At 36.6% G+C, this 12,619-nt stretch overlaps 1 protein-coding gene across 1 annotated transcript in view; it reads right to left on the bottom strand.

Annotated features, from left to right (window-relative positions):
• The window catches only part of LOC129280946 (plexin-A4-like), a 54,489-nt gene extending 43,570 nt beyond the window's left edge, over positions 1–10,919 (bottom strand). The window contains exons 1-5 of the mRNA XM_064111854.1: positions 10,525–10,919; positions 7,337–8,417; positions 4,842–5,060; positions 2,613–2,753; positions 2,109–2,230 (exon numbers count right to left, since the gene is read on the bottom strand). Of these exons, the coding sequence (XP_063967924.1) occupies positions 2,109–2,230; positions 2,613–2,753; positions 4,842–5,060; positions 7,337–8,374 (1,520 nt within the window). The 5' untranslated portion in view covers positions 8,375–8,417; positions 10,525–10,919. The remainder of the gene's footprint in view (positions 1–2,108; positions 2,231–2,612; positions 2,754–4,841; positions 5,061–7,336; positions 8,418–10,524) is intronic.
• Positions 10,920–12,619: the final 1,700 nt, after the last annotated feature.

Here is a 12,619-nt window from a genome sequence, read left to right as displayed (position 1 = left end):
TAATTTAAAAAAAATATGGAAACCTGAAAAAGGAGGAATAAATAGGCCTGATTGGTTTTACAATGTAACGCCCTAAAACTTTTTGGCAAAAAACATCATTTAAAAACAAGGATCATGATTTTCGATGGGAATTCCTTCGTGAACTGCACCTCAATTATACACAACAAAAAAAGTAAGTCCCCCCCTTGAACAAACATCAATAATTTCCGAACCAATGCGAGTTTTTGATGTATTTTTACATGAGCGTGTAGGTAATTTTATAAGCTACCTTCTGAGTAAATGTTATGAACGTATTTTACGTCATGCTTCAGTGAGCACCGTCGGAAGGCAAAAATTTCACTTTTCAAAAGTCACAAGCCAAATATCATGACTTTGATTCCATTTCATATGAACTGATTCGACATTCTCATCATGAAAAATAGTCAGAAGGCTTGTAAAGGTACTTTCTAAAAGACGATACAACTTTTTTGGCTAAATTTCACGGTTGAATAAACACAAGTCCAAATTTGCTATAATTGGATTTTTTACACATTTTTATCAATAAAAATGATCGAATATGATGAAAATTATTTTTGGGAAGAGTATCTTCAACAATATGCATCGTTTCACGGATCAATGAACATTTATTGAAAACAAAAAATACGATTTTGAAATATCATAGGCAAGTATTGTGTCATTTTGGTAACTGATACTGATCTTTTATCAATTTTTTCGTTATGTTCATGAGCAATTAACATGCTTCAATGATTCAAAGGCGTTCAATTAAACATTCACGCTTGAATGAACATGTGGAATGTGATTAGCTCTTTTTTACGATATTGGAAAAATGCAATTTGTAACTATGGATATCTGTCACAAACCTCCTTGCATGGTTCATTTGATTTGATTTTTATGAAAATCCCGATGCTTAATGCATCAGTGAGCACACAATATTCGAAAATTATGCAAATGGTAAGAAAGTTCAAGGCCTTGGCCCCACTCTGTGCCGTATCGAATTGTTATTTTGGTGTGTGCGCCTTTTGGATAGTGTCACCCTGAAGCCATGTGCGAAGTTTCATGAAATAACTGTTGGCAGAAGTAACAGAAACCGTCCATGAAACAAACCCTTATTTCAAATTTGTTAAAATTTTGACTTCCTCTCTCTTGACTTGTGTACATTACGGGTGCATATGTTTATGAATAAGTAACCCCTTATTAAATATGGTGGAACTTTTTTTCAAGGCTGTCTTTAGCAATGTCATTTGGCAGTAATGTTTATCAACCTATGGGCAGAATTCTGTGCAAAAATGAAATCGATTTGTTTATTCATGGATGAGTGAGCATGCATCAAAGTTGGAAAATGGGTATTTTCAATGTCACAGACTAATTTTAAAGGGTAATAAGTTCAATATTGGGGGCAAATTCGGTTTCAAATGTGACTTTAATTGCTGTTGTTTTTATCAACCATCATTTCTATCACCACACACTTTCCGAACTTTTAACATTTTCATGGTTGAGCGAGCACATTCGAAAACTTAGGAATGAATACTCTTTATACTGCATAAATGTATTATTTTCCTAACAATTTCTCATGATCAGTTTAATTCATGGACAAATCAGGGGGTATCCAGAATTTAAAAATGGGGGAGGGGACTATAATCGGGGTAGCCACCAACATCTTCAAATTTTAATAAGACCTAACAAGTTGTAGAGGATACTACCAAAACCCCTATGATGATACGTCACAATACAGGGGCCGCGGAACGGTTTTCAAAGTGTGGGGGAGGGGCTGAGCAAAAAGTGTGGGGAGGGGCTGACCATACAAAAAATCACAATCGTATGGTCAATTTTACATTTTTGTACATGCTTTTGGAAAGTATATTATTTCTTCTTACACCTATAAAATGTGTATTTTTTAATGTTAAATGTTATTGTATATCATGCTGTTCTTTAGTTCATTGCACAGTGACATTGTAAATAAGAACATTAAAAAAGAGAGATAATGAAAAAGTATAACCAAATAATAATCGGAAAGAAGTGATATAGAATTTATTCAAGTCCAATTATCATCATGTAAGCCTATGTCAATTATGGATAGGGGGGCGAAAGTAAATATACTGCAAACTTGCCTTGCCTCTAGAGTACACCATCCACAGTAAGGATCTCCATCATTTCCACCATCCTCACCAATGCACTCCTCGCAGGTCTGGTACTGTCCACAGTTGACTATATCGACTGTAACAACCCGATTCTTCATTTGTAAAAGAGGTAAACAATTATTGTACCGGAGTTTTTTTTATGAATTACAATAAGGACCTATTCCAGAATTCATAATGGTATACAAAAGTCGGTTTCATGTTGATAGCACGCTGTGTCCGTCTCCATATCACAAAAAAATCGTCTCAGAGCTTTAGAAAAAAAATTAGATTACCATTTTCGTGTGATACCATAACTACAATTTATCACGTTATTTGCTTTTCCTCATGTATTTAGTTAAATTCTTACCAAGTGCACTATAATGCTAGATTTAACTTTTCTCACATGTGGACTTTTTGGTAATTAAAGTCTTATTTCCATTTATTTCCAATAACTTCCATTAACTTCAATTAAACCTTGTATAAGAAAATTCTCACCTGCGTCGAGTGTCGGTCTGAGCTTGTAGCAAGTGTAAGTAGCTCTTTTAATTCATCAAGGAACATCTCCTGTAAGACAGAACCACCTCCAAGAAAGATGTCTTCATACACGTACCCGAAAGAAGTGTTCACTATGTTAATCTTTTTTGACAAACACAGCAAGTGATAATTAGCCTTTTAACATTTCGAATATATTAGGCCTACGTTGAAATACATGTATCCAACAATAAACAGTTTATAGAAGAAATTACGAAGAAAAAAGACGACCACATAACCGAGATGTGTCGATGGCTCTTGTCTATTCATGGATAAGAGGCTTCACAACTACTTCCACGTGATATTTTGAAACCGTTTTTAACCCAGCATTATCTGTCTATCTTGTTGTTGCAATATAAATTATTTTCACGAGAAGCTGAACGAATTTGTTCTTAAAACGTTTGATAAATAGTTAGATAATTTATTTTAGAGAATTATTTTGTCAGTGAAAATTAAAGATGACACGGTGCTGGTCGATTTGAGATAAAGAAAACGACTTCTATTAAACAGTCTTCATTTTTAAAATTTCAATTTCAAGCCAACTCAAAAGCACGGAGGGGTAAGAAGAAAATGACGAACCTTTTGAAAATATTATAGAGCATTCATATAAGATTAATCATCTTGGCTCATTTCTCAAGAAATATTATCAGCAATATTGGCGACACTAATCAGATAAAAAAAATATTGCACAATTATTCAATGTGTGAAAATAATGTTGCAGTCACTTCATTTCTGTTAATTTAAAAAAAGAGAAGATAATCCGTAACAAAAACTTCATGTATACGAAACAAATATATATTTACCAATAAGAAAAAAGGCCTATACAAGCCTACAGAAATTGCATCATTAAGACAATTAGGTGATCGCCCTGTTCAGCTGACCCATGACAACACGAGTCTTCTGCCGCAGGGTCTACTTTACACATTAAACAAACTCTGCTACCAAATAACTTGTAAATACTAATATAACCACGCATATTCATCATGGTATATAAACTTGAGGAGATTTGTTCAAACAAAACCTTTCTGTAGTTTTCTTCTGTTAAAAATTCGCTAGGAGTATGATCATTTGCATATACAATATTTCATTCCCTAAAATATTCATCAGACTTTTCCTTAAAAAAAAAGAAAAGAAAGGGCTTAATGGGTGTGCAGGTTGGCGTGTGTAAAATGTTCGGATGTGTGTACGTGTGGAAGGGGGCGGGGAGGTAGTCCTGGGCCCCGTCTTACAAAGAGTTACGATTGATCCGATCAATCGTAACTATGGGAAGCCAGCAATGTAAACATCTAAAATACATGTTTGTTTAAAATATTTTTTAGAAGTGATGCATATTCATACATTCACTGTTTTCTCGACAATTCAGTAGGGGAAGGCGGGGTAAGTTGAGCATAGGGGCAAGTTGAGCCACCACCCCAGGCCAATAATGAATGAGTCAGACATTGTGATGGTTTCATGTATTGATGACCCATTACACAATCTTTATCCCTACCACATTGTTTTCGACTTTGAAACAAAAATGACTTTTTAGAGGGAAAAATACAAATTTCAGCAAAAAAGGGTGTAAAATAGATGAGTGCATTTTACCCACACACGTCTTTAAATAATAAAGTTAAGCCATGGTAATTCTGATGGTAATGTATAATAGAAAATAAAAGAAAACATGAAGAGCCATTGATATGCAGGCAGAAAGGTGCAAATACACATGAGAGTTCTTTTACTTTTAGAGGATGTTAGTATTTATAGAGATTAAAAAAGAGAAAGACTTAAAATAAAAAAAATGACATACTGCTTCTTCCCGCATACTTTTAGATTTTGTGGCTCAACTTACCCCCGCAGGTGGCACAACTTACCCCACATATGGGGCAAGTTGAGCCATTTGACATTGGTTTTTTCAAAGATCACCATGAATTTCAGTGTGGGGGTAGAAAGTTATATATAGGTGAAAAATGTTTCCCAAGAATCAAATTTAAAGGCAAGGTTCTTATTTCTACAATAGTATTAGTCATATCAATTCTAACATGCAAAATGCAAAAAGTGTCACAACTGCCTTCCCCTTATGCTTCTCTTCGTTTTCAAAGGACATTGAGCAAATTTCCTAAAGAATTTTTTTTTTACCTTTGATGGATTTCCATATACCTGAGATTAATTGGATCAATCGTAACTCTTTGTAAGACGGGACCCTGGTGCACGTACCTTATGTAGGCTTCCTTCTGTATTTCCTACGAATGCTACTGTGTGGTGTCTTTCTATGGTGGTCACAATTGAGGTTGAAATCACATTATTAGGGATAGTAGTGGTGGGTGAGGCAGAAAGGGGATTCGTTGCACTGACATAACTGTACAGTACATACCCGTCTTCAAATGTAACTCTACACGGGTACCATTCCGGTGGTGTGTAATTCGGAGCGGGATACTGTCAGGTGAAAACAGAAAGCATGTAATGCATTTGGTGGGCAGGAATAGATGACTAAGAGTGTAGTGAATATTTTTTTAAACAAGCGCACACCTAGTTACAAAGAATGCGTATAGCATTTTCATTTATTTCAAAGCAGGACAAAAGAGCATTGTCGATTAAATACCTTGCTCACGGGCATAGGTGCTGTGGCCGGGGATCGAACCCCGGACTTTCGGTTACACTTCGTAATTCCGAAGGTTCGTAATACCGAAGGTTCGTAATTCCGAAACACGTAAATTGCCTATACCTCGATGTTCGTTAATCTGAAGACGTAAAAGGGTTCGTCAATCCGAACATTTGTGGCGTTATTCCGAAGGTTAGTTATTCCGAAGGTTCGATAATCCGAAAACGAAATAAGGTTCGATGTTCCGAAGGTTCGTTAATCCGAAAACGAAATAAGGTTCGTTGTTCCGAAGTTTATTTAATCCGACAACGAAATAAGGTTCGTTGTTCCGAAGGTTCGTTAGTCCGAAAACGAAATAAGGTTCGTCAATCATTTAGTTTTTGGACTAACGAACCGTCGGAATTACGAACCTCATTTTGTTTTCGGACTAACGAACCTACGGAATTACGAACCTCACTTCGTTTTCGGACTAACGAACCTTCGGAATTACGAACCTCATTTCATTTTCGGACTAACGAACCTTCGGAAATACGAACCTTTGGAATAACGAACCTTTGGAATATCCGAACCTTCGGAATAACGAAGCTCCGGAATTACGAATGTATGCGGGACTTTCCATGTATAGCAATTAGCAAGGCACCTTAGACCACTCGGCCACGGCACCTGAATATATTCAGCATAAACGATTTATGTCGTGTTGACGTGTAGGTATAAAACATAGATTAATTTATTGGCAGGGTCAAGTGAGGAAGAATGCATGACTACTTGTGTTCTTTTGATGGTATGGAAATACACTTTTTCAAATTGTACTATATTTTGCATTGCTTTATCATTTAATTATATATTTTAAACATGGATGTTGGTGCGGAGGATTATCAATTGTTCATGGGGGAGGGAGGACTTCTAAAAAAAATAACATAAGAGACAATCCACTGCGATGACGTATATGTATACCTCACATAGTAATGTAAGGTCAAAAAATAAACACACACACACTTATATCTTTGATTGTTCAAACTTTATTCTTTGCCGAGCAAGAGCTACGGAACAAATTGCAATTTGATCCGCAGCTCTTGCTCGGCAAAGAATAAAGTTTGAACAATCAAAGATATAAGTGTGTGTGTGTTTATTTTTTGTTTACCTTACATTACCAGGTAGCAGAGAATCTGCAAGCAGACTCTCTTCTACCTGGTTCGAAATATTATGTTGACTTAAGGCCCCGGCTAATCTAGATAAAGACCAACGTGTAATGTTATTTTAAAAATAAAACAATATTAATATCATTTATGCTTTCTGTCTGTATTTATTGCTCAAGGGGGGGGGGGGGGGGTGAACATGATGGATCCTACATGGACATGATGGAGCGGAGCAACAACCTTGGAGAGTTGGTGTTTACTGTGAGGGCCTTGTTCACACTTTCCATCATGTTTGGTGTGTGTGTGTGTGGAGGTGGGAGGCGGGATGCATGTAAATTCGTCACGACACCTCCTTTGCATTATAATTATATGTTTATCAGTATTTGGGGGATATTTTTGTATGTTATATATCCGTTCATCTCTTATTTCTCCTCTCTTTGTTTCCACTGGGCTAGCCCCCTTTCCCTGGGTCATCGCAGGGTTTATCGTTTCACGTACACAGAGTTATGACACCAACATCTCAAATGTTTATACCTCAGGTCTCGTAGAAATTACGCTACATTTATCTTGGATTGAAGGATTAATCTTTGAAATGGGATTTTTTGCATGTTCTCCTTCTTTGATTTCAAATTTCACAAGTTACAGAATCTCGTCAGATTTCAATGTTGCAATTATTTTTTTAAGATAACGTCTGTAGCATTTTTGTTTTGAATTAATCATTTTTGTTCAGGGTAGAGTGTAAAGAAACCGAGGGCACGAATGCTTGGTTCTGGTTCTTTTCATTAACAAATCATTTCAGGGATGCATGTGGGGGCAAAGCAAACCTACCAGTCTGGTATAATCAGTGAAGGAAATCCTTGACAAACCTGAACTAATTTAATTACGATTTTAATTTGACTATCTAAATAGATAAATTTACCCCCCCCCCAAAAAAAAGAACAATCATTCATGGTCATCAAATCAAAACAACTTACCTTTTCACATTTACTTCCAGATATGAAGCTATTCTCAGTGCCAGTGCCCTCTCCGAGAATGCAACCTAAGATAGCATCTTCAAAGCCCTGCTGGACATCGATCATCTTATACACACAAAGAGAAGACGAAGGTGAAGATGAAAATACCGCGTACAATACGTCATCCGTGGTGTTGATATTCATCGATTCAGCTAACTGGGATCCTGCTGGTCCAATGTAAGCCGATTGAATAATATTCTGAGATCCACCACGTGTACATTGTAGCTCTATCTCCGTGTACGATTCGAAGTCTTGGTCGGGTGAATCACGACAAATACGTCCTAAATAAGTTTCCTCGTTTCTTGATATAAAAACGTATATAAAGTCCTCGTAAGAGATCATATGTTTGGACCGTGTTGAATCGTCAGTAAAGACATACGCTGGTATGTATTGTTGTAATTGAAGGTCTGCAAGACTGTACTTTGAAATGCTACTAAATTCAAAAGCTCCCCCGCCACTTATCGCAATGAATAAGTAAAAAGATTCACCATGTTTAGTAATTCTATATGTTTCATAGTCCGCACCAAGAGCAACGACTCCCACAGTTGGTAGGTCTCCTGGTGCCACTACTTTCCGAGAATTATATAAATCTCTCGTGACCGATACATCATCCAAATTCCTTGTCTGGCAATTATCACCACAGCCTCCACAAGTAATCAGCGTATAGTTCTGAGGTGTTATAACAGTTATTAAGAGTTTGTTATCATTAAAACGGTCGTAATTCGGAAAAGAACACATGCCAGTGTCCACAGTCTGTTTGAGGTTCAGGTGTGCGTCGAGTTGGTAAAGCCTCTCTCGTGCTCCTATATAGATGTCGCCAGTGATGTTGTTGATGGCGATGTGGTTGAATGGTAGGTTGGAGTCAGAATCAGTAGGTGTAAATGAAGATACCAAGTAGGAGGACAGAGGAGCTGATTGGATTGATTTGGAGTGAAATATTATGAGACCCAGATAGAGCATATATGCTCTCTTCATATTATGTGGTCTATTTTGCGCCATGTCTTATTTTTCCAGCATCCAGGCTTCTTTGTTTATTCACAACCTGCATTAAAAAAAGTGAGTGAAATAACATTTTATGAAAAAAAATGAAAAATGATGTTGAAAATTTGATTGTTCGAAATAGACATGAAATGAAATACTCCGATATTTTGCTTTGCCCAATTGATCATGGGCCTGGCAGCCGCTGTGCAGCGCCAGATCGACGAGACTCTATCCCTTTAATCGTTGGAACACCAAACAGAGTAGCAACATCTTTTAACGTCTTTTTGGTTTGACGTAGCCACGGTTTGACCTCCCGGTTGTGAGACGGACGATCTACCAACTGAGCCAACACACAATGAACCACCATTGTTCTTATACGTACGTTTGTTTCTTTGCTTTTTGTTTGACATCTGAGATTGTACAACGCCTACTTAGCTTGTTGTACGCGAGCAAATGAGAGGCTGAATGTCAAACATTCGTACCGTTGCACACAAGACGTACCATCCAAAATGTACCGTTGCACGGCTTTTATAGGAGGTGACGTCACAATACGATTTAATTCATTGCGCTCAGTAAAATGAAGGTGCGATACGCGTATAAGCCTGCTGGCTCAATGCGCATTGCTGCCCAAGGTCATGTGCGCTTGTGGGATTTTGCTTTTCGCTTTCAATTTTTTGCTCCCTTTTCATAGATTACTGCAGGAAAAAACTCTTGTTTTTTCATATTTTCGCTAACTTCCGAGGCGTTGTACAACACAAATAGCGAATATTATTATTCGTGCAATGGTGCGTGATTTTGCATTCGGTGAAAGAAAGAGACGCTCTATTCAACTCGGCTAACGCCTCGTTGAATAGAGCATCTTTCTTTCACCTCATGCAAAATCTCGCACCATCACACTCATGCCTATTCGCTATCTATTTGTATACTATACAATGCGCATAAGTTTCAGACAACTATAGTATTTCATAACATCTCCGAAACTTGTTAAACGTTGACATGTTTTAGAATGGGAAATTTGCGAGCATTTTTAATAAAAGCGTCATCTAGAATATCGCATTGGATCGATCGTTTTGCCTTGGCGTAAAAGACATTTAGGGCATCACACAGTGATACACCCCAGGCGGATGAATGAAGCCTGTGTTGCGTGTAAACGTCTCTCCTCTGTCCCGTAGATGCATGCTATGTTACAGTGGAAAACACTTCGTCCCTCGGATAGGACTTAAAATGGAGGCCCCGTGTAAAGGAGAGTCACCCCCTTTGCACGAGAACCCACTGCACTATTCGTACAAGAGTAAGGGGAAACCGCGGTGTAGTGGTCCACCTGCACTCCCCAATCTGTTATATCGGGATGAGAGACATGCGGGTCATAGTGATTCAGTTCGCTTTACACCTCCCAGGCACAGGTGATGCCAAAATAACAATAATAATAATAATTAAAATAATGACCAAAGTGTCCACGGGTTACAAGCTATAGCAAATTATATGATCGGGCATAATACACTACTTAGCCGAAAAAAAAAGAAAGATGGAAAATACCTAATTGTGACTGTTATATTTTCTTACAACTGTGCAATCAATGATATGACCTACCTCATTGATTTAAGTTTAAAAAAGGAGCTCTAAAGCAAAGCATACGTTGCGTCACCCATTTTGTGGAAACAAATGTTGATTCAATTTTAGTCAATTCTATACTTTGTTTTCTCCTTTTGTGCAACTCTCTCTTAGGATGTAAAATTGTCTTGAAAAGGAGACGTGCTTTATACATAAACCTCCATATCACTACTAGGATAAATGATCTGATATAAATTTTCTACAAACAATTTAAAATATGCGCTGGCGAAAGAAATTATATGTATATATCAAGACTTACCATCCCAACTGGATAAAAAAAAGATATAGCGTGAACATTCACGAGGACCACTAAAAATATAGTTATTGTATTTGTCAGCTTTGATTAAACTGAATACTGCTTCCTCTTTTAGAACGTTCCATTATAGCGAAATGTGAATGTATACAGTCTATGTGTTTCAACCATCGTTCTTTTTGTTTATAGTTTAGACAGGTCAAGACAAAGTCTAGTATTTAATACATGTTTCACCTGCAATGTCTTTAAAATATGGAAAAACACCTGGTATTTAAAAAAAGAGCAATGAATAAACAACACATACCTATTTCACCCCCTTGATCACAGTGGAACGAGCTCAAAGGTAGATCTTCCTAAAAAAGAAACACCATAGTTATTGCCTCCATAATACTTTATGGGTATTGTATAAACAATCACGTTTACAGTGGCGGTTCCAAAATTTTGAAATATAGAGGTTGCAAATAACACATGTTTAAATAAAAAAGTCGCCGACGTAATTTTTTGTAGATGTTGCTTTATTAATGTGAATGATTAATGGGGAAATTCTTAACATATAGCGGAAGATATTTCTCCTGCGCCCAGCCCTGATCCGCTACCGTGCTCATGTTTTCCAGACTTTTTTCTTGTACCGTTATATCACAGGCTGATGAACATAGATTGGTACAATGTGACACCGCTTTATAAGAACACGTTGTAAAGAAATTGTCATGCTATTCCAATCTCTGAGTGTTGATTTTTACAAGAGCTCTGGCGACAAGATATCTAATCATCCATGTCATCAGTATTCGTTGAATAGATGTGCAACAATACTTTGGCTCTACCCTTTGAACAAGGTCCTTTCTAAAAATAACATGAACATAATTTGTATCGGGATCTTTATTATACATGTACATGTATCAACTAACCGATTATTTCACAAACGCTCCTGAAGGGGGAATAGTCATCATAATTCGCTAAACAAATGAAATTTCATGCATTTAATACTTAACTACAAATGGGGCAGCTGCTCGGTTCTTACCATTACATCACAAATAAAAAAGTACAAATTCTAAAAAGTTCTTAATCCTTGATGGATTGCCCTGAAACGTTCACCAGTACTTTTTTATGGCAATTTTACCACAACCATTTCGTTGAGGATGAACTTCCCTTTTAAATAGCTGTATTTTTTATGGAAATGGCACAACTGGGGGTGGAAATTGGACGACGTCGTACCTGGTAAAGGGGGCTAAAGAGGGTTTCTTCCCACACTTTATAATATACAAGTTTAGTTGCAAATGGGGTTAGGTCCACTTTGGACCATTCCGAGAAAAACCACGTTTTTTATTCTCACTTACTGCAATATTCTTATGAGAAACTAAATTGTCATGATGTACTACCCTATCATGTTAACATAAAATTGGATATAACAGAAATCTACCTGTCTTCATTTTTTTTCTATATATTCTTTTAAAAATTGTCATTGTGGACCTAACCTCTTTTGCAAGTAAACTGAAATGAATCCAATCTATTTTGATTAAAAAAGTGATTTTTCTTTGCCACTTTTATTTATGTTTTCATGTGGATTTCAAAATTTTCTTTGTTTTCATCAGAGTGACTTAAAATTTGAGACAGAAAACAATAACATTTATTATACAATGGACCTAACCCCTTTTGACAAATGAGCTCTTCAGAAGAGTTTGTTTAAAAAGGGGTTAGGTCCACTCCAATAATATATTTTTTTATTCTCCCATATTGCAATATTCTTATGCGAAATTAAATTTTCATGATACCCTGCTATGAGAACATAACATTGGGTATGAAAAAAATCTACCTGTCTTCATATTTTTTTTAAATATTCTTTTCCAACAAAATTATGTGTGGACCTCACCCCTTTGCAACTTAACTGAAATGGACCTAACCCCTTTTGAAAAAAGGTGATTTTTCTTTGCCATTTTAGACCACTAGACCGCGGGCCATACATTAAATATTTGCCTCCTTTTTCATTTTCGTGCCTCAACTCTTGTATCTACCTAATTTTTGGTCACATTTTAGAGAAAAATCACTGAACATTGTTTCATAACTCGTCAAGGTCAAAAGTTGCACAGTGATTAATTATTCAAATTTTAAAATCTACAGCGCCCTCTTGTGTTCAAGCAGTTATATCTGTATTGCTTTTATATAGGTTGCTAGTAGTAAAACTTAATTAGACTTGCTCTTATGTATGTTAGTTGTTTTCTACACATTCATCATGAATGACAGGGGCGGTGGGGCAAAGGTGGAAGTGGGGAGGGGCGGTAGGTAATAAAATGGCATTTTCTTTTGAAAAGGGCGTACACCACTCTAATTAAATGATGACATTTACAATCAGTTTTTTTTGTAATGGCTGTTTTTTCGTGGTCATTTAAGTTGGACAAAACTTT

The sequence above is a fragment of the Lytechinus pictus genome, chromosome 17 (genome assembly GCF_037042905.1).
Source record: "Lytechinus pictus isolate F3 Inbred chromosome 17, Lp3.0, whole genome shotgun sequence".
Lineage (NCBI taxonomy): Eukaryota > Metazoa > Echinodermata > Echinoidea > Temnopleuroida > Toxopneustidae > Lytechinus > Lytechinus pictus.
Note: the sequence above shows the minus strand (reverse complement) of the source record. Positions and strands in the feature narration are given on the sequence as shown.